The following is a 23,106-nucleotide window of genomic DNA, read 5'->3' on the forward strand; positions in this document are numbered from 1 at the left end:
CGGAAGTAATTGTACAAAAAGGACGGTCAAGGTGCCGAAGAAATTTGTATAAATTGTGTGTGGTAAAGAAAGTAATTCGTGTGCGGGAAATAATTACAATCCGTCGTGTGCGATCAACAAGAACGACAAGTGAAGGGCATTTTCTTTTGTTATATGCTTTATTTCCAGGAAACCGGAAGATAAAATGATCTGTACAGCCAGAAATGTAAAAATGGCTAAATAAAAATGCCAGGGTCACAGGTGAGCCCTAAGATGAATGCTGGCGTGACTTAAGGTATGTGACTTGCCACCTTAGCGCCTACTATATCTTGTTTCATGATGTCTAACTTATATGTACACTGACTGACAGAGCAAATGCAACACCAAGAAGGAGTGGTCAGAACTTTATGCCAATTACAGGGTAGACTGACGTCACTGAGGTATGCTCATGATGTGAAATGCGCCACTGTGCTGCGCACGTAGCGAACGATAAATGGGACACGGCGTTGGCGAATGGCCCACTTCGTACCGTGATTTCTCAGCCGACAGTCATTGTAGAACGTGTTGTCGTGTGCCACAGGACACGCGTATAGCTAAGAATGCCAGGCCGCCGTCAACGGAGGCATTTCCAGCAGACAGACGACTTTACGAGGGGTATGATGATCGGGCTGAGAAGGGCAGGTTGGTCGCTTCGTCAAATCGCAGCCGATACCCATAGGGATGTGTCCACGGTGCAGCGCCTGTGGCGAAGATGGTTGGCGCAGGGACATGTGGCACGTGCGAGGGGTCCAGGCGCAGCCCGAGTGACGTCAGCACGCGAGGATCGGCGCATCCGCCGCCAAGCGGTGGCAGCCCCGCACGCCGCACGCCACGTCAACCGCCATTCTTCAGCATGTGCAAGACACCCTGGCTGTTCCAATATCGACCAGAACAATTTCCCGTCGATTGGTTGAAGGAGGCCTGCACTCCCGGCGTCCGCTCAGAAGACTACCATTGACTCCACAGCATAGACGTGCACGCCTGGCATGGTGCCGGGCTAGAGCGACTTGGATGAGGGAATGGCGGAACGTCGTGTTCTCCGATGAGTCACGCTTCTGTTCTGTCAGTGATAGTCACCGCAGACGAGTGTGGCGTCGGCGTGAAGAAAGGTCAAATCCGGCAGTAACTGTGGAGCGCCCTACCGCTAGACAACGCGGCATCTTGGTTTGGGGCGCTATTGCGTATGATTCCACGTCACCTCTAGTGCGTATTCAAGGCACGTTAAATGCCCACCGCTACCTGCAGCATGTGCTGCGGCCGGTGGCACTCCCGTACCTTCAGGGGCTGCCCAATGCTCTGTTTCAGCAGGATAATGCCCGCCCACACACTGCTCGCATCTCCCAACAGGCTCTACGAGGTGTACAGATGCTTCCGTGGCCAGCGTACTCTCCGGATCTCTCACCAATCGAACACGTGTGGGATCTCATTGGACGCCGTTTGCAAACTCTGCCCCAGCCTCGTACGGACGACCAACTGTGGCAAATGGTTGACAGAGAATGGAGAACCATCCCTCAGGACACCATCCGCACTCTTACTGACTCTGTACCTCGACGTGTTTCTGCGTGCATCGCTGCTCGCGGTGGTCCTACATCCTACTGAGTCGATGCCGTGCGCATTGTGTAACCTGCATATCGGTTTGAAATAAACATCAATTATTCTTCCGTGCCGTCTCTGTTTTTTCCCCAACTTTCATCCCTTTCGAACCACTCCTTCTTGGTGTTGCATTTGCTCTGTCAGTCAGTGTATTTGAAGGGGGTATATACGACGCAGTTGGTCGCCCCTATGTGGTTTTTGTAAATGTCAGAATACGACGAAAAAGGGTCATTTGTTTTATTTTCCACTTGGATAAATTTTTGAAGTCTTGCGAGTGCCCTTTGTTATTGTAAAAAGTTATTGAATAGGGTTTCGAAGTGATATCACGTCCAATGAAGATCGTCATTTCCGTGCGTTTATTGCCTATATTTTGTGATGTCAAATTAAGATATTCATTCGACGTAAAATTTTCAGTTGGAATTTTGATGGAGTTGGTGCAAAAGGGATCCGTGGTTACCCATTTTCAATCGGATGGAAGCGCTGTACGTAGTGTTAAGTAACGCATGTCGATGAATTTGTCGTGAGTGTAACGTATTCTATGTCCGTTTAAACCGTGTCTGAGTCACAATAATATCAGGAAATTTGTCAGTCATTTTCGTGAAAATCCAGTTATTAAAATACGATATCAATTTATGCGAAGTTATTCATTATTAAAGCATTGTGTGTTATTAGACGTCGTGGATTCTAGTAAGGATCTTTATTCCAGTTCTTTTGTCAGTGATAGTCGTTGAGTTTGGGAAACAGAGGTTAGTTTTGTCGTGTGAGTCGAGATAGGATTTGTGAATCAGGTGCTTGGAAACCTGTCGATGAAGCCGGGACTTGTGGGAGCCCGAGAAAGATTTTATAATGTTGGGAATGGAAAGCAGAATACGAGAATCCGCGCCGGTATTAATTTGTGACGTGTACAATTATTGTGGGACTTTTAAAAGTAAATCTATGTGCATATTTGGTTGGTCAGAATATGTCGTATTTTGTAATTAGTCTTTTTGCGAAGTTAAATGTTTCATTCTTTGAGGTCAGTCAGGCAAGATGAACAGATGTTTCATATCGAGACTGACAGATAGAGAAGGGTCGTTTGTGCCGAGACCGTCAGCTGATCGAGGGGGGACAGTTTTGTATAACGGAACGTGTAGTGGTTTACGTGTAGGATGGAGATTGCATTCTTGGTAACGGAGATGAATAATTACGGAATCTAGTTGAAATTTCCATCCGGGAATAACGTGCGAGTTGTTGGATACTGTGAATTTGTTTAATTGAGATCGTAATGTACATTTGAGACCACGAACTTAGAGTATGATGAGTAAGGTTAGCCAATTTCAGGGTTGTCCAAAATATAGAGCGGTGGTAGTGATGGTTGTTTTGTTTGTGAGGGGTGCGCAAACTTTATGAAATGTTATGACGAAATATGACATCGTAATTGGCTTACATTATACGGCGAGTTACTTTTGGTTTGTACGTAATTATTAGGGTATCCAAGTGTTAATAATGGCTAGGGTTAGATTAGATTTAAAGTGTGAGGTCATGAAACAAGGTATAAACTGGACATGAATGATGTAATATTTCTTTTCCAGCAACAGGAATCAACAGATAAACATCAAACATGATTAATATGAATTACGTCAAGAATTATGTAGGGATTTGTGAAGAAACCATTCGTGCGTGGAGATAGAATTTGTTGTTTTTTAAGATTTCATTAAATCATTTAAATTTATTTAATTATTAAATTCAGTGAAAACCGTATTTTGAAATAACTTTAAATCAAGCGAATAACTTGAAGATGCATTCTGGAAATCGTAGTTTATTTTCTGGGGTATATGTAAATGTTAACGTAACGATTAAGGGGACATATCCGAAGGTAGTGGATTTTACTGCCTCAAAGTATTGTGAGCATTGTTGTTGTTGCATTATTTGACTTTGATTGATTGAGCTGTAAAGTTGCTGGGGTTAGTAAAGTAGAAACTTTGGTTATCAACCGATGTAACTTAATTGTGTTTAGCCTTCAGCTTAGAAACTTGGGTGGTTATGGGGTCATCAACCTCAGTGAATTAGAGTAGGGCCATATGACACCGTAGAATCATTTTCCTTGCGGTCATCATCCACAATGACTTTAAAGTAACTGAGAAGTTTAGATGTCGGTCCATGACATAGTCGCAGGTCACATCGATTCAATTAAGAGTCCATGCCGTATAACCACTGTGTGGCACACACCGATTAGACTGCCTTAATTATACCCAGAGTCCAGAGTTCGTGTTACGAGGGCTGGACCATAAAGAATCACTATGATGGTACATGTAGTCTCACATGGAAGCCGAATTTAAGGATTTCCAGACTTCCCTTTCCTTAATTAATAATTGAGACAATGATTTCTAGTAAGGATGCCCATCAGGCAGTTACGTCAAAGGCTCACACCAGTGTTCTGACCCTATATGTAAAAAATGATTGTGGTGTCCAGTGGATACGATTGAGTTCAATGATACCGTTGATAAATCATAAATTCTTCAGGAATTACTTGAATAAATAGGAATATATTAAACAGACCTTTCATTTGAGTAGATAGATTAGAATTACTGAACCCTACCTTTTACCTCAGCAAGTGACGAAGAACCCTATACGACCGAGAGACGGAGCTCATGAAAATATTGCTGATAGATAAGGAAAGTAGGTATCCTTCAGGGTGGACCAAAGGGTTCAATATTGAGATACTGTAGAGGGCTAGTTTTTCACTTTCATCTTTGAGGCGGGAAATTAAAAGCTTTGGATATTTTTCTGTTTCTGCCAGCAGGGTTGCATCGTGAGCATATCTCAAACTGTTTATAGTTTATTCTATGGAAGTCTCTCAATGTACTGTAGCGTGGAGACTTTCAAAGAACCACTGTTTTTATTACGTATATACAGTATATACTATCACAGAGCGTCCTCCTCCGTAGCGTAACGACTAGTGTTATTAGCTGCCGTCCTCGGGGACCCGGGTTCGATTCCCGGTACTGCCACAAATTTAAGAATGGCGGGAGGGCTGGTATGTGGGTGGAATGGTACATGCAGCTCACCTACATTGGCGGTGTGCCTGAAATGAGCTGCACCACCTCGTGATGAGCACACGAGTTTACTTTATCTCCGACTTCTTCTTTTCCTGCACTGGGAGTGTACTTTAGAAATACTGAACATCCACCCTGCAGATTGGACACCGCACTATATTCGATAGATTTTTAAGAACGGTAGGTGTCCAACTTAAAAGGTTTTCACTGTATTTTAATATCTTTAGGTTGAAGCACTGGATGTTATTAGAGGAAACAAATCGGTCAGGAATGTCAAGCAATACGGCATAGGAAGTAGACATGATGTCCACATGCCTTCGCGATATTTATAACATCATCTGGCATAGAAACACCCCTCCTCGAATGTACCGTATAAGACCACGTAAGAGCTGTAATAGCCGCGGATTAAATTTCTCAACAATAAGCTGTGTTATACTATCGGAAGTATTTCATGTTATTACTGTTTTAGACATGACAAGGTTAAAAAACTTTATCTGTCAAAATATTTTCTTAATTAAGCTCTTGTTATGAAGCAGTGCTACTACTGTTCTAACGCATGATATGCTGTGAGAACAAAAGATTGCCTAATGCATCCCAGACAACTAGTAAATGGTATTCTCTCTTGCAAAACAAAAGAATCTTTCGGCAGTACGATGACGAAGCATTTCATGTAAGCGTATACTCATCACCTTGACTCTTTAAACCCGAATAGCTATCAATATACAGCCTGCTGGCAAAGCAGGTCTTAGATTTAGCCACTGGTAACTTCAGATCTCGGACATACAAAGCTTCCATAGAAGAGTTAATCAATTAACTTGTTTCGAGGATAATAATCTTGAGATATTAATATATTTTTTAGTTTTCATAAATTGCCACTATTTGACGAAATAGTAATAATAAGAAGTCACAAAATGTCCAATATACACTGACTGACAGAGCAAATGCAACACCAAGAAGGAGTGGTCAGAACTTTATGCCAATTGCAGGGTAGACTGACGTCACTGAGGTATGCTCATGATGTGAAATGCGCCGCTGTGCTGCGCACGTAGCGAACGATAAATGGGACACGGCGTTGGCGAATGGCCCACTTCGTACCGTGATTTCTCAGCCCACAGTCATTGTAGAACGTGTTGTCGTGTGCCACAGGACACGTGTATAGCTAAGAATACCAGGCCGCCGTCAACGGAGGCATTTCCAGCAGACAGATGACTTTACGAGGGGTATGGTGATCGGGCTGAGAAGGGCAGGTTGGTCGCTTCGTCAAATCGCAGCCGATACCCGTAGGGATGTGTCCACGGTGCAGCGCCTGTGGCGAAGATGGTTGGCGCAGGGACATGTGGCACGTGCGAGGGGTCCAGGCGGAGCCCGAGTGACGTCAGCACGCGAGGATCGGCGCATCCGCCGCCAAGCGGTGGCAGCCCCGCACGCCACGTCAACCGCCATTCTTCAGCATGTGCAAGATACCCTGGCTGTTCCAATATCGACCAGAACAATTTCCCGTCGATTGGTTGAAGGAGTCCTGCACTCCTGGCGTCCGCTCAGAAGACTACCATTGACTCCACAGCATAGACGTGCACGCCTGGCATGGTGCCGGGCTAGAGCGACTTGGATGAGGGAATGGCGGAACGTCGTGTTCTCCGATGAGTCACGCTTCTGTTCTGTCAGTGATAGTCACCGCAGACGAGTGTGGCGTCGGCGTGGAGAAAGGTCAAATCCGGCAGTAACTGTGGAGCGCCCTACCGCTAGATAACGCGGCATCATGGTTTGGGGCGCTATTGCGTATGATTCCACGTCACCTCTAGTGCGTATTCAAGGCACGTTAAATGCCCACCGCTACGTGCAGCATGTGCTGCGGCCGGTGGCACTCCCGTACCTTCAGGGGCTGCCCAATGCTCTGTTTCAGCAGGATAATGCCCGCCCACACACTGCTCGCATCTCCCAACAGGCTCTACGAGGTGTACAGATGCTTCCGTGGCCAGCGTACTCTCCGGATCTCTCACCAATCGAACACGTGTGGGATCTCATTGGACGCCATTTGCAAACTCTGCCCCAGCCTCGTACGGACGACCAACTGTGGCAAATGGTTGACAGAGAATGGAGAACCATCCCTCAGGACACCATCCGCACCCTTATTGACTCTGTACCTCGACGTATTTCTGCGTGCATCGCCGCTCGCGGTGGTCCTACATCCTACTGAGTCGATGCCGTGCGCATTGTGTAACCTGCATATCGGTTTGAAATAAACATCAATTATTCGTCCGTGCCGTCTCTGTTTTTTCCCCAACTTTCATCCCTTTCGAACCACTCCTTCTTGGTGTTGCATTTGCTCTGTCAGTCAGTGTACTTTCCGTTTGAGATTAAACCAGGAACTGTACAAAACCGTCGAAATAACCACGACGACGATGAGGACACATTAAAACGATGAATCAAGAGAGGTCGGCCAACAGAATACTCCTACAAGAAAAGTGGAAAAATCCTGGGTGGCTTACACAGGTGCACAAAGAAGTGGGTGTCGAGGAGGAAGAGATACAGGACAGAACAACATTTAGTAAAAAGACTGCGGGAGTGAGAGATGCACCCGAAAAGCCACCGCCAAGCTACGGAACAACTCGGCGGAAGAAAGAAAAAGGAAAAGCCAAAGACTTAATGAACTTTGGAAAGAAGGCAAAGAGAAGGTCATTCATTAGTCTGCGCGACAGGAAAGCAGGTAGATTGTGTAAACGTGACCCACAGATTAAATAATAATAACAATAATAGTAATAAATTTTACGTCGCACCGACACAGACAAGTTTAATAGTGATGATGGGAGAGGAAAAGGTTAGGGGTGCGAAGAAAGCGGCCATGGACTTAATTAAGGTACAGTCCCAAAAATTTCCTGGTGTAAAAATGAGAAATCACGTAAAACCATCTTCAGGGCTGCGGACTGTGGGGTTCGAACCCACTGTCTACCGAACGCAAGCTCACAGTTGCATGCCTCTAACCGCACGGCCAACTCGCTCGGTGAAAAATGTTCTTCTGAACTAAGCAATCAATGTTATTGATTTTTTCGTCCCACTAACTCCTTTTACGGTTTTTTCGGAGACGCCGAGCTGCCAGAATTTTGTTCCGCAGGAGTTCTTTTAACTTGCCAGTATATCTACCTACACGAGGCTGACGTATTTGAGCACCTGACTCAGAAGACCAGCGTTTTACCATCGGAGCTACTCAGCCCGGCATTCTGCTTAGGCCCTATGTGTAGAGGAAAATGAACCCTACCGTACCGTGCTATAGGAATGTATGTTTGCGCGACGAATTTACTCAATCCTATAGTATAATCTACTTAAGATTAATTTTCTTTTACACTTTAGCATAGGAAAATGAACACAACGAGCATTGTTCTGATGGACTGCAAATCCATATGTAGCTGGGAGGCGTGACCAGTCTTAAGGAATATAATGGATAGAAAGACCACTCTCCGATGCGTGGTATCGTTTCTTAACCGGCAATATGTGTGACTTAAAAAGGTACAGCCCCAGTATTTGTTTGGTATGAAAATGAGAAACCACAGAAAACCTTCTTCAGGGCTGCTGACGCACAGTGGGGCCGAAAGGAGGAAATGTTGCCAAACTTTATGTGAATGGTATTTTGGGAACTTAATTGACGGAAACACATGTTTATAACAAAATAATAGCTTATTTTATTGTACAACCTAATTAGCTCTGTATAGGCATATAGATGCTTTTGGTCAGAATCTGAACTACAGTATTACGATTTGACTCATTTTCACAACCAGAGTTGTTAATGTTTGGTTTCAGAAACACATCTAAAACTTTATCAAACGTGAATCATGATTTTGTGAACGGTTTGTGGCATTGGGTACCAAAGGTACTCCTCAATAAACAATTTAGCCGAATGCAAGGTATCGATAGACAGATAGACAGATAGGTACAACATTTCTAACAGAAAATTATTTATTTTGTCGAGTTACACAGCGAGGAGTAAACAAGAAGATGTAAGAGAATTATTACATGCTATGATTCTGACCTTCTCCGTATTTAAAGCCAGTTTACTTAAGAAACTGTCAGATTGTCGAGCTGAGAGGCTCAGGCGGTAGAAGCGCTGGCCTTCTGAGCCCAAGTTCACGGTTTCGATCGCCTCAATTCGGTGGTATTTGAAGGTGCTCAAATGTCTTTAGATTAACCAGCACGTAAAAGAATTCCTGTGGGACAAACTTCCGGCGCCTTGGAGTCTCCGAAAACCGTGAAAGTAGTTAGTGGGGCGAAAACTATTATTATTATTATTATTATTATTAAAGTTGATGATTTTTAAGCGGTGCTGTAGTCGATTTGAGATGTCCTCTCGCCTTAGTCCAGCCTAGTTGACGTCCTTCCTCACCTCTTCAGCCATTTGTCAGGTATCAAGGTATCAAGTATTTGAAAGATGTGTTTTGTCAATCGCTTCCCATCCATTCTGAGGAGGTTGACCATGGAATTTCAGTATTCATTTCCTAATAGTCTCCACCAGTCCTTCATTTTCCTGATACAGTTCTTCATTTCCCCTTAACCTCTATTTGGCATTTTTTGACCCATTATTTTGCGAAGAATTTTTCTCTCAACCTTCTCAGTGTCTCTTAGACCAGTCTTCCCAGTTATTCGGAGGCACTTACTAGCATAATATAGATATTCCGTGTTTTTCGCTGTGTTGTAGTGTCTGATCTTTGCGTGTTATGAGAATGCTTTCTTCTTATAAACGTTTTAAGTTTTAAGAATAACAGTGGCCATCTTTTCTCGCCTGCAGTTGTTGGCTTCCCTTTCACCTGTTTTCATTTGGACAGTTTTACCGAGGTATCTAGAGCTCTCAGCTCTCCCAGTCATTAGGTGTTGGGGTGCAGTTTTAATGTTTGTCATGAACTTTGTTTTTTCGAAGGATATCTGAAGCCCTGCTTTTCCTATTAATTAATTAATTAATTTATTTATTTATTTATTTATTTATTTATTTATTTATTTATTTATTTATTTATTTATTTATTTATTTATGTAATCGAATAGCACTTTTACACAGCACGTTAAATCAGTAGGCTATTACAGTTCTCGCTGTGTTCCTTCTTTCTCTCCGCCCACATCTGTTTGATTCGTTCTGATGTCTGATCTAAGTTATATTATGCGGCTGCTTTCTGGTTCTTTCTTGATCCCTCTAGATCACTTTTTGAATGCTTTCCTTCCACTTTTAAAAAGTTATCTCACTTATACAGTACATCGTCAAGTTATTATTAGACTACTGTATTACCGGACGAGTTGGCCGTGCGCGTAGAGGCGCGCGGCTGTGAGCTTGCATCCGGGAGATAGTAGGTTCGAATCCCACTATCGGCAGCCCTGAAGATGGTTTTCCGTGGTTTCCCATTTTCACACCAGGCAAATGCTGGGGCTGTACCTTAATTAAGGCCACGGCCGCTTCCTTCCAACTCCTAGGCCCTTCCTATCCCATCGTCGCCATAAGACGTATCTGTGTCGGTGCGACGTAAAACCACTAGCAAAAAAAAAAAAAAAGACTACTGTATTGTTATCGTCAGGTTAGCTTTGAGATGAATTACATGTAAGATATTTTAAGCAAGGGCCAGTTTTATCTGACATGAACATATGGAGTGAATTTATTTCTTTCATGATCATAATTACTACCATACTTTGTCCGTATCGTTCACAAGAGTGCTAACATGATGTTTATGTTGTACCCAAGGAAGCCTAGAGATACACAAAGTCTAATGTAAATAAGCATATGGCTCTAATATAAATACATCTCTGTAATTAGCTCATCATACGTAAAGATTTGTTACGAAAGATGACAAAAAATGAGTCATATACATTACTACACGCGGTTTTGAGAGGGAAGAGAACGTCTCGAGCAAGAGGGGGGGTTCGTAAAAAATGTCTACTTGGATGGTTCGTCGCAAGGATCGCTGCGTTCCTCTGGCGGGATAATGCTTAGCACTCTCCAGCTGTCCTCCTCGCATAGCTTTCTATGATGAGAAAGAGATAGAACGACATAGCTGTAGTTGTTTAAGACCACACGCATCAAGCAAAGCATCTGTGACGTTGTGTGCTGGGATTGGAGGATGAAGGTCCGCCAATCCCATAGCTCGTCCATTCATAAATAGTAGAAGTGTGGAGTGGGGAGGAGAAGAGGAAAGAGAAGGAAGGCGAGTGTTGTCGAAGAAAGGGAGAGAGAAAGAGTGAGTTTCGCAAGAGGATCGAGAAGGCTGGTGCGGTTAGCCGGCAACGTGCAGAGTGTGTAGAGAGCACGAAGTGGACAGGTGCTAGCTTTCAGCGGGAGCAATACGTACAGTAGATGTGAGACGAAGCAGAGTCGTGTGTTATTTTTTTTTCACCTGTGACAAGTGCCTATAGACATCTTTAAAGCTGGCGGCTGGAGTATGGAGACAGGTGCCTGCTGCGTTCTCCGTGCGTCCACGACGTCGGTAGTAAGTTTGGATGATGATCAAATAGTGCCCGATCATCCAGGAGATTGTTCTGGCGACAGTGGGGGTGCTTGGACTGCGGCAGGACATTCGTACATAGATACCTGGTTACAGATGCAGGTAGGAAGCATGCTTCCATTACCTAATGTATAAGTGCTGTCTGTAGTGGAATATTGACAACTGTCAGAGCACGTGTTGTCAGTGAGAAAGTAAACACGAAATATCGATGTTATTGCGAAACACACGGTATCGCCCATCAAGTGTAGCATCATTCCCGCCAAAATTCAAGTGCACCGTATGTTTCTGTGATTTGTTTACTTCTTGTGACCAAAAAAAAAATGTTTTCACACCTTTCTCGCACTATTTACACACGCTTTAAATAACTAATGATAAATATCAGGAAGTGCCAGTATTCATTTCTGAAATCAATCTAGTGATATAGATGCGTTATAAAATAAGGGAATGGTACAATGATAAACGGTTTCGACTTTGCATTCGGCAATTCCCATGCGTGTATAAAATATTCATCTGCGACCAAGGTGAGCATTAAGCTTTATATTACTTCTATAATCGAATAACGTAGAAATTTGTTTAAAATTGTAATGGATTCAGTGTTTTAAATACATCTTGGCTGAACCTCCTCATTTCTTAAATAGGCCTACTTTCGTATCTATCCGAAATAATAGAAAAGACGTTCCAGTGAATTCCCTGACCTATTAAATATTAGTGATTGGCTTATGATTCTTTTCCTTCTACACACATGTTTTTGTATTTAAGTTGCTCCGTCTGACCTTGAATTATGTTTACTTGTGTTGTCATAGGATAGATTACAGTGCCTAAAGCGTTTGGGGATGGTGGGTGGATTGGGGACTTCGTAGGTCTACCTTCAAAGAAGCAACGGGAGTCTTCAAAATCATTAATGAATAGGCCTACGAGTTAACTCTAAACCTCTATATTACTGTCGGCAGCCCTGGAGATGCTTTTCCGTGGTTTCCCATTTTCACACCAGGCAAATGCTGGGGCTGTACCTTAATTAAGGCCACGGCCGCTTCCTTCCCATTCCTAGGCCTTTCCTCTCCCATCGTCGCCATAAGAGCTATCTGTGTCGGTGCGACGTAAAGCAAATAGCAAAATAAAAAAATAAAAATAAAATTACAAGAAATTGTAACCGTTTCATCAACCGAGAATTAACTGATTTGTTAGCAGAAATTGAACGATTGACAAGAATATCATTCGGAACTATTAAAATATGGTCGCTAAATTAAAATTCAACTACGTTCAATCTCCTCCGACCGGTAGAACAACATTCTCAGTATTGTAGTGCGCACGCCTTTTCACAGACAATATAAAAACTTTATACAATTTTCATTATTACAAAACGTATACTAATCTTTGTTCTACGAAAATAAAAATTCTGATCTATATCGAAGTGAATATAATTTTATCGAACGTATGTCAAAAGAAAAAAAATACTAAAAGACAGGAGACAGCCCCAATTATTCCGTTATTTGTGATCTTTGGGTTGTAGCAAATTAAATTCTTATTTTTAGTGGTCACATTCAGGGGTATTGTATTGTAATGTGCGACATTTAATTGGAAGAAGCGGAGCGCAGGGAAGTCTGCACAGTGTTTACAATCAGGACACACGTTGGAAGCTGCGGTCTACGCATGAGCAAAACCCTTGAACAAGCCGCCTCAGTCATTCATCTCCAGTCCTGAGTAAAAACCCATTCTCACCACGACCAACAGCTTATTTATTTAGCCTTGAAAACCATAAGCTGGAACTTTTTGTGATTTCTCAGACATAATTTGTAAATACAACTGTTAAGCTTGATAAAAAATAAAACATCTGTTGATCATTCCTCCCGAATACAAACTGAGAGCAGAGATATAAAAGCTGAACTTCACCAAACTCTGCCTATCCTTGAGTAAAGCTGTGCTATAGTGTAAATAACTGACAGAAATATATGTATTACTACAATTCGTCCTTATATAGGACTGGAAAAGGGCCTAAGTGTCTCTGGACTTGAAATACGATACGAATGACATATGATACATGACATGTTTTGACGTAGGGGTTTGGAAAACTTAAATCAGCCTCTTTCCACTTATAAATGCAACAGTTTGAATGGAAATCGCACTCAAGAATACACAGGAGGTTGTGTTTCCAGGCCATCTTGGACGAGAGTGCATGAGCTAATATTAAATTTTGCCTGTTAAAATTACTGATGTCGCTCATTAGTTAAGTACCACGTTTTTAATACGAGGTATAATAGTGCTAACCAGTCTGTAATAACATGTGCAGCCTTGAAGTGAGGGTGGATGCGACATATTATGCGCTATAACTTCCAAAACAGAGTATACGGTTCTTTGGTTACCTACATTTCCAAGGTTATTCTTTGAAATCGTTCCATATTCCAACCGGCAAGTACACTTCTGATATGAAAATTTACGACTAAAAACTTCCCCCCTGCGTACAGCCACGATCGAAAGAAAGAAGCGCATTACCATAGATATTTCTTGGCTAGGTATTACATGAACGTCTAGCCACACTTTGATTATGAAAGTTCGCAAATGAGTTTAAATCATAATATTCGTTACAATATTAGGAATGTATGTGTGCATGACTTATTTACACATTCCTAGAGTATAATGTACTTAAGGTTCATTTTCCTTTATATATCCGGAAGATAGTGGGTTCAAATCCCACTGTCGGCAGCCCTGAAGATGGTTTTCTGTGGTTTCCCCATTTTCACACCAGGCAAATGCTGGGGCTGTATCTTAATTAAGGCCACGGCCGTTTCCTTCCAAACCCTAGGCTTTTCCTATCCCATCGTCGCCATAAGACCTGTCTGTGTCGGTGCGACGTAAAGCCACTAGCAAAAAAAGAAAGGAATGAACACAACGAAAATTGTTCTGATGGCTGGCTGGGAGGTGTGGCCAGTCTTAAGGAAAATAATGGATAGGAAGAGCATTGCGAGTCCGACTCATTGGCTGAATGGTCAGCGTTGAGGCCTTCGGTTCGGAGAGTCACGGGTTCGATTACCTGCCGGGTCGGGGATTTTAATCGCGTCTGACTAATTATTCTGGCCCGGGGATTGGGTGTTTGTATTTGTCCCAACACTCTCCTCTTCATATTCAGACAACGCCCTACACTACCAACCATCACAGAAACACGCAATAGTAATTAATATCTCCATATAGGGTTGGCGTTAGGAAGGGCATCCGGCCGTAAAACAGGACCAAATCCAACTGTACGACACAGTTCGCACCCACGACCCCACAGACGTGGGAAAACCGATGGAAGAAGAAGAAGAAGAAGAAGAAGAAGAACATTGTGAGATATGACCTTTTCCCGAATAGCGGCGATATATCATTGTGGAAATACAGTAAAACGGGACGAGATACACGAGTCTGCTCATTTTTTATGTAAAGAAGTAACTTAAACTTAGTTTCTATTCAAACTTATTCAGTCGTGTTTGAAATAATGTCTATAATAGTTCTTTAGGAGGGTGAGAATACATGCACACACTAGTAGGCCTATACAATGCCGTCCTTAAACAATTACATTAGTTTTATCATAGAACTTTGTGCACCCTTCTTGCATGAAGAAAGACGAATGGTGGGTCTTTGTAACGGGGTTTTACAACGTCGTTGTTCTTAGGTTCATACACTAGAAATTTTATTTTTTAAGATCTTTCTCATCATGTACGTTATCTGGGGTGCATACTTGCAATACATTTGGGCGGTATTGCTAACAAGCTTCTGTCCCAGTTTTGTCCTTAAGCTAAACTGACATCCTTGGAAATTTACTCAAGGCATGGCCTTCTGTCTCCCAAATTCAAATGCCGTACGCGATTCAGCGGACGTTGGCGATCTGTCCAGCAAGGGCTGATGGAAACTGCGAATAGTTGTCCAGGCACTTTCTCCTTCCAGGACCAGTTCCTCGCTGGCCAATGATTTTACCTCGTAGTATCAGTTGCATAGATAGCATTTGTCTCATCACATAATGTGACCAAAATATTCGACGGTTTAACAACGGATAGGACGTCCCAGGCTGTTTCCTATTCCTTTTAGTGCACTTTATTCTGTGATCCTATCAAGTACAAAGCATTCTTCAATGGAACTATATTCGAAGGCTTCAAATCCTTTTACCGTCAATATTTCTGCACTATATAAAATATTAATAATAATGGCGTATGGCCTTCGGAGAGGCCTGGTGCAGGTCTTTTTCTCGTAGACGGGTTATTAGGCGACCTGCATGTCTGTGAAGATGAGGACCCTATCTAATGCTAAAACGCCACACATACCCAGCCCCCGACCCTTTGGAATTAACCAATTAAGCTTAAAATCCCCGACCCGGCCGGGAATCGAACCCGGGACTCTCTGAACTGAAGGCCAGTACGCTGACAATTCAGCCAACGAGTCGGACTATTAAAATGTTGAGCAACTGTAACTTTCGACCATCCGTTGGAGGACAATTCAGTTATAAAAGACAAAAGATTTTGTCTCGTTAAAATGTAGCTGCTTCAATTCGGCAGTAGACTTACAGATCAGATTTATAATGTTCAGTTATATTTGCTGATAACGCTTACCTCTTACGAAATATGATTTTCAGTAGAATGTTTAATTACTGTATACACACTTTTATGAACTATCTTTTCTGAGATTAAACAATATCCGTTAACAATGATATTACCCTGAATTACTAATCCTAACGTGTAGAAATACGTCAGCTTTTTATGTTATATCTCCGAACAAGGAATCTACACAGTTAAAACTGAAGTCACGTAATAGACCTGTCTGTGTGATTCACCAATTAGCTATGCTGATAATATCAGACACTCACGGAAAATTACCACAAGTTACTCAGCTATAGCCCTAAATTCGTTGCCCACTACATTCTCATTCTGTCATAGTTATTTCCTAATAGTCTTGTTACGATTGTTATCTTGGGGAGTTGTAATCCTCATTATATACCCAAACAGGAACGGAATTCTTAAGAATTGTAAAGACATTTTTCTGAAGAAGGCTAGATCGGTTTGTTTAGGCACTGGCTAATTCAATGAGTACTCAAAGACGGTTTTGGGAATTCATAAATGGGCATAAAAATCAACGAAGTTGAAATGTATTTATTTTGGTATGTAGATGATACTGTGCTTATAAGTTACAAGGTTATTTCCTTTAACCTTTTCTCAATAGGATTAGCTTTACTGCGATAAAATGGAACCTTAATATTATTTGTGCTTCATGATCTTAAGTTGTCAGTGGAACCCAGGGTTTCATTATAGTTAGACTTAAGTGGTCAGCATATTGACACCAAGCGTTCATGATCACAGAAAACCAGAAATTTTGAAGTAAAGATTTACTCATTCCTTACGGATAAAGTCGACATCGGAGCAAATTTCGCCATTTTACATCTTGTAATGTTAAAGCTCTTAACTCAGTCAAAAACACTAATTATAATACACGTATAACACTAAAACAATCTACAAAAAATACACACTGTTATTTTAATTTACCTTTGAAAATACACAGTATTATTTTTGCAGGTTTGTTTATTTATTTATTTATTTATTTATTTATTTATTTATTTATTTATTTATTTATTTGACTTTTAATGGCGAAGTTAGGTCACGTGACCCTCTCTTACACTAAACCTCGTAAATTACAAGATAATACATATGAAAAAGAAATGTACTACTCTATTATAAAATCAAAGATAACTAAGCTAAATTACAAATTTGAAGAACATATAATGAAGAAAAAAAGCAAAGCTCAACAAATAAGGTAAAATAAAATAAAATAAAATAAAATAAATAGAAATCCGGAGCATATAAGTAAAAAGAGAGCAAAAAAGTCTAACATACAAACTGAAAAAAAAGCTTTGAAGTTACATTGACTAAGTCAACACTGGAAAATATGGCTTCCTTCGCATTTTACGTGATGATGATGCTTGTTGTTTTAAGGCGCCTAACATCTAGGTCATCGGCCCACGTTTTACGTATTGTTTCATGTTGCAGGCTAAGTTTGTGTGAATAAGAAAGGTTAGCTTTGAAAACGTATTTGGTCTTACCGTGACGATACATAAACTCCATTTAAAATTCGTTCACCGTTAACAGTTCGACTGCATTTTGCTTCATAAATCTTGTGACGCACTAGAAAATCCGAATTTTACCTTCTCTACAGTGTGGTTAAATATGTACAATTGTCAATTTATGCACAACTCCCAGTTATTATAGAAACTGAAAATATTTCATGCATTAATATGGCCATGGAGTGTCTGCGGTTTATAAATGGTTAGTGTGATTCAGTTAATTGTGGAATGTCACATAGAAAAGGAACTGAATCAGTATTACTACTACTGTCCATCCCACGAACTATGTTTACGGTTTTCGAAGACGCTGAGGTACCTGAAGTTTGTTCCACAGGAGTTCTTTTACGTATATGTACATAATTTCCCCGATCCGAGGAGTAGGAGTGCATAAATACATCATGCAAACACACAATCCTATAGTATGGTACGCTAAAATTCATTTTCCTCTTCACGTTCGCATAGGAAACTGAACATAACGACGATTGTTCTGAAGGACTGCCTATCCGTTTGTGGCTGGAAGGCGTGAACAGAACAGTCTTAAGGAAAATAATGGATAGGAACAACATTGACAGATAGACTACTTGGTATTAGAACTGGGCCGTCGATATGCATGTTAGAATTCAGCTGATTTTCGGCTGCCATATACGGTAGGAGTTCAGATGAGCACTTCCACTACACTTTTTATAGTTTGGCAAGGTACTGAAGTAATTAAATTCGATCGATTCCAAAAAAAAAAAAAATGAAATGGCATGTGGTCTTTAGTTCCGGGGGTGTCCGAGGACAAGTTCGGCTCGCCAGATGCAGGTCTTTTGATTTGATGCCCGTAGGTGACCTGCACGTCGTGATGAGGATGAAATTATGATGACACATACTGTACAACCAGCCCCCGTACCAGCGAAATTACCCAATTATGGTTAAAATTCCCGACCATGCCGAGAATCGAACCCGGACCCCTGTGTCCAAAGGCCAGCACGCTAACCATTTAGCAATGGAGCCGGACGATTCGAAAGGAATTTGACAAAATTAACATCAAAATGTGCCTGCAGTTTATCAGATTAATACAATTCATGTTGTTCTTATTAATAACGATGAGATCATATCCATATATTCTATCACATTAGTCTTGTCCCATGAATTGCAATACGTATAAATATTTATGGAGAAATAATTGACAGTATTTAATAAAGTATTGGGAATTTTCCATGGGTTTTGCCGGCTCTTAATGTTTGGCTAATCGTTATGGGTAGTTAGAGAATGCATTGTATGTAAATAAAGAACAAAGAATATAATCATATCTTTCTGTGAAACTGAGACGTTCTCATTGTCTTAGATATAAAGGTGAGATAGCCATGGAAGGTGTTCCAGTGTGTGTTTCACTTGGACGCTTGTGATGGATCGCTCTGGCTAGCCTCGTTCTTACAGTGAAGGATTGCTTGTTATAATAAAAAGTCTATTTTGTCTTCATCATCTCTAATCTTACTAATGGTGAAAATGTTGTAGTATATTTTAGAGATTAGAGAGGGAATTTTTTGGAAAGCGTTGCGCATCTTTAGTTTCGAAATTTTCGAAAATTGTTGTGATGGACTGCTTAGTCTATTAATATGTTGCTGGGAGGTACGAACAGCATTGTCACATTCGCGGTTTCGGCACCGCAGCACGATAAAACATGGCGAATTAGGATGATGCATTACAATATGGTAAGCTAACGTTGCTTCGGCAACATGTACCAAAATTTGGAGCTTGCTCTCTTTGCTAGTGAAGTGCTTCGGATACTCCCTTGGTAGTTTTTAGTTTCGATGTGTTTCTGAAGGTCTAAAAAAGCGCAATTAGCCACGGATATAAAAGTTTGAGGTTTACACACGAAACACTCCGCTGCTTCATCCTATAGTCTTCTTCCAAATATTGGAATTTATTCCCCGTATCTGAAGATTTCTCGAACTTCCTCTTTCCTATTCCCATAGCGGCATTGTGGATTCATTAAGTTCTCGTAAACCAGAGCGACTACTGTAACATTCTCAAATGGAACGTTGAGTTAGTGAGCTGAAAAATAATTAATGCTGAGCGTATCCTGAATAAAATAACAACAACTGTTCTTCTACAAACATTTTCTAAAGATAAATAGTTTATGTGTGATTTTCCCATCTAACTACATTTTTTTGGGTATTTTAACAGTCGATTATGCTAGTTGCTTTACGTCGCACCGACACAGATAGGTCTTATGGCGACGATGGGACAGGGAAGGGCTGGGAGTGGGAAGGAAGCGGCCATGGCCTTAATTAAGGTACAGCCCCAGCATTTGTCTGGTGTGAAAATGGGAAACCACGGAAAACCATCTTCAGGGCTGCCGACAGTGGGGTTCGAACCTACTATCTCCCGCATACTGAACAGTCGATTATGATTAAATCGCTTAAATTCAGTCTCGAATTAGACTTCAAACATGGATTCATTACTGAATGAGTTTCTCCTTTCTCTCTCTCTCTCTCTCTCTCTCTCTCTCTCTCTCTCTCTCTCTCTCTCTCTCTCTCCTTTTTTTACAAGTTGCTTTACGCCGCACCGACACAGATAGGTCTTAGGAAACAATGGGATAGGAGAGGGTTAGTTGAGAGAAGGAAGCAGCCATGGCCTTAAAGAAGGTAGAGCTCCAGCATTTGCCTGGTATGAAAATGGGAAACCACGCAAAATCATCTTCGGAATGCCGACAGTTGGGTTCGAACCCACTATCTTCTGGATGCAAGCTCACAGGTGTGCACCCCTAACCGCACAGCCAACTCGTTTGTCCCTCTCTCGTTTGCTTACTCGTACTAACTTCCATTTCGTTAGGATTTAAATTAAATATCTTGAGTACTGTACCTTAACAAGACGTTTACTCTCTCGATCACTGCGTATTGTTGTCACATTCTGTACAGTGAACAACTTGCACAAATAAAAAAATAACTTCCCCATATTTTGACAGACTGGGCCTCCGTGGCTCAGGCAGCAGCGCGTCGGCCTCTCATCACTGGATTCTGGGGTTCAAGTCCCGGTCACTCCATGTGATATTTGTGCTGGGCAAAGCGGGGGCGGGACAGGCTTTTCTCCGAGTACTCCGGTTTTCCCTGTCATCTTTCATTCCAGCAACACTATCCAATATCATTTCATTTCATCTGTCAGTCATTAACCATTGCCCCAGAGGAATGTGACAGGCTTCGGCAGCTGGCACAATTTCTATCCTCGCCACCAAATGGGGCTTCATTCATTCATTCCATTCGGATGACTGGAAACAGGCTGTGGATTTTCATTCATTTTGACAGATCAGCATCAAAAACTGACGTTTAAAAATATTTTTTATCATTTTCGATTAGCCACCAACCTCCACAGATGTACAGTTGTCTGCTCTTCGACATGACTGATAAGCTGTACCATGCCTAAACTCAAAAACTTTAAATTGGTAAAGAGCCTAAGATTGACTGGGAAAGTGGCTTGTAATAATAGCTTGTTGTTTTAAACGTGGCTGTTAATACAATGTTCATAATCACGAGACCTCCTGTTGAACTTGAAATCTGATCTAGAGAGATATGTATTTTCTTTTTTTTTAAATCCCACGTGAATTGATGTGGTTCGAACTACGGCTACCTTGGTGAGAAGCTAGTGAGTTATGCTATTCGGCTATCCAGCGTCGAATGATCAGAACTATTTACTTTACGTCGCACGGACATCGGTCTAATGGCGACGATAGGATAGGAAAGGGCTAGAAGTGGAAAGGAAGTGACCGTAGCCTTATTAAGGTACATCCCCAGCATTTGCCTGGTGTGAAAGTGGGGAAACCACGGAAAACCATTTTCAGAGCTGCTGACAGTGGGGTTCGAACCCATTAAATCCCGAATGCAAGCTCCCAGCTATGTGGCCCGAATCACACAGCTACTTGCTCGGTAAATGGAGATCATATTAGCAGATAAACTAAGAACAAAGCCAGTTAAACGTAAGGGATAATCGCAATGAATTTAACTGTACAAATAGTTAGAGCCGTTTATGACGTTTTGGACTCGGCATGTTGCAAAATCAGTAGACGTGGATTCTTGAGAGATCCTGTCGACTGACATGAAGTCCCTATCAATATGTAACTACAGGCTATGACAACGTTATTGTCAGAGTCACCAATAAAAACCCGAAGGTGTTTGCATTAGACGCCTCTCGTGTTTACGTTTGATAAGACTCGTCTAGCGTTGCGTAATGATATGCTCTAATCTCCAAGTGCCTGCTTCCTCAGAAGAGAGTCCTATGGCTCATAACAAGTGCGTTCCGGGTTTACTTCGGTCTTTTCCTTTAGAAAGGCAAACTGCTGTAACGGGTAAAGAACAAAAATACTCTACATGACAAACAAGCAGAAGCTGCAGTAAAGAATTCCAAGATTTGGTGGTTCGTATTCTTCATCTAACAGTATATATACAGTATCACCAAGCGAGCAGGTCGTGCGGTTAGGGGAACGCAGCTGTGATCTTGCATTCGGAAGATAGTGGGTTCGAACCCCACTATCGGCAGCCCTGAATATGATTTTCCGTTCTTTCCTATTTTCACACCAGGCAAATGCTGGGGCTATACGTTAATTAAGACTATGGCCGCTTCCTTCCTATTCCTAGGCCTTTCCTATTCCATCGTCACCATAAGGCCTATCCGTGTCGTTGCTGTGCCAACCAGTGTATGACAGTGCTTTTCCCTAAGGTAGTCATGCCTCCAAGTCACATATTGATATGCAGAACATTCGTTGATTTCATTTTCCTGTGCGCGTGTGTAAATGAAAATCAGTCATCTTTGTACAGGCAATGAAGGCCCTTGCACGGGTGGAAAGTAAAGGCTTCCATTACCCGTACCGGGCGAGTTGGCCGTGCGCGTTGAGGCGCGCGGCTGTGAGCTTGCATCCGGGAGATAGTAGGTTCGAATCCCACTATCGGCAGCCCTGAAGATGGTTTTCCGTGGTTTCCCATTTTCACACCAGGCAAATGCTGGGTCTGTACCTTAATTAAGGCCACGGCCGCTTCCTTCCAACTCCTAGGCCTTTCCTATCCCATCGTCGCCATAAGACCTATCTGTGTCGGAGCGACGTAAAGCCCCTAGCAACTGAACCATTATCCGTATCCTCGGCACTTAGTAGGGTAGAGTGGTTAGCTTTACGCCCGGCTGCCTTTGTCCCCAGGAATTAACCTGGTACTCATTTTTAGTGAAAATCTCGTTTCTTAAATATTTCTATTTCCTGACTTGTAGTCGACCCCGCGCCTTCAGGGAGAACCGAGCACGCCTTTAACGCCTTGGCCAGACAGGCTCTAGTGTGTAAAGGAAAATTAACCTTAAATACATCATTCTCTAATAGTGGGTAAATATGTCATGATCGGACGAGTTGGCCGTGCGGTTAGAGGCGTGCAGCTATGAGCTTGAATCCGGGAGATAGTGGTTTCGAACCTACTGTCGGCAGCCCTAAAGATGGTTAACAGTGGTTTGCCATTTTCACACCAGGTAAATGCTGGGGCTGTTCCTTTATTAAAGCCACGGCCGCTTCCTTCCCTGTCCTAGCACTTTTCTATTCCATACTCGTAATAAAACCTATCTGTGTCGGTGCGACGTAAAGCAAATGGCTAAAAAACAAAAAGTCATCAAGACGTGCATTCCTACAGTCCGGTACAGTAAGGTTCATGGCAATGTGTGACTGGGTGGTGTGACCAGTCTTAAGGTAAATAATGAATGGGAAAAGCATTGTCACATTCGCGGTTTTGGCACAGCAGGGACGGTATATGCACGCCAGAAGAATGATGAAAAATATTTTCATGGTTCGTACAGTTCACTGCCAAATTACGATCAGGCTTATGATATTACTGGCGCACGATCCTCGCTATAACAAGTGGCGCATCAAACAATCCATGTCCGCGTCACCTGCTGACTT

The 23,106-nt window shown here is 42.1% G+C and overlaps 1 protein-coding gene across 1 annotated transcript in view; it reads left to right on the plus strand.

Moving 5' to 3' along the window:
• The first annotated feature begins 10,888 nt into the window (after positions 1-10,888).
• Positions 10,889-23,106, plus strand: part of LOC136874271 (dendritic arbor reduction protein 1) — a 509,855-nt gene continuing 497,637 nt past the window's right edge. The window contains exon 1 of the mRNA XM_067147895.2: positions 10,889-11,218. Within this exon, the coding sequence (XP_067003996.1) occupies positions 11,054-11,218 (165 nt within the window). The 5' untranslated portion in view covers positions 10,889-11,053. The remainder of the gene's footprint in view (positions 11,219-23,106) is intronic.

Source organism: Anabrus simplex, chromosome 5, assembly GCF_040414725.1.
Source record: "Anabrus simplex isolate iqAnaSimp1 chromosome 5, ASM4041472v1, whole genome shotgun sequence".
Taxonomy (NCBI): domain Eukaryota; kingdom Metazoa; phylum Arthropoda; class Insecta; order Orthoptera; family Tettigoniidae; genus Anabrus; species Anabrus simplex.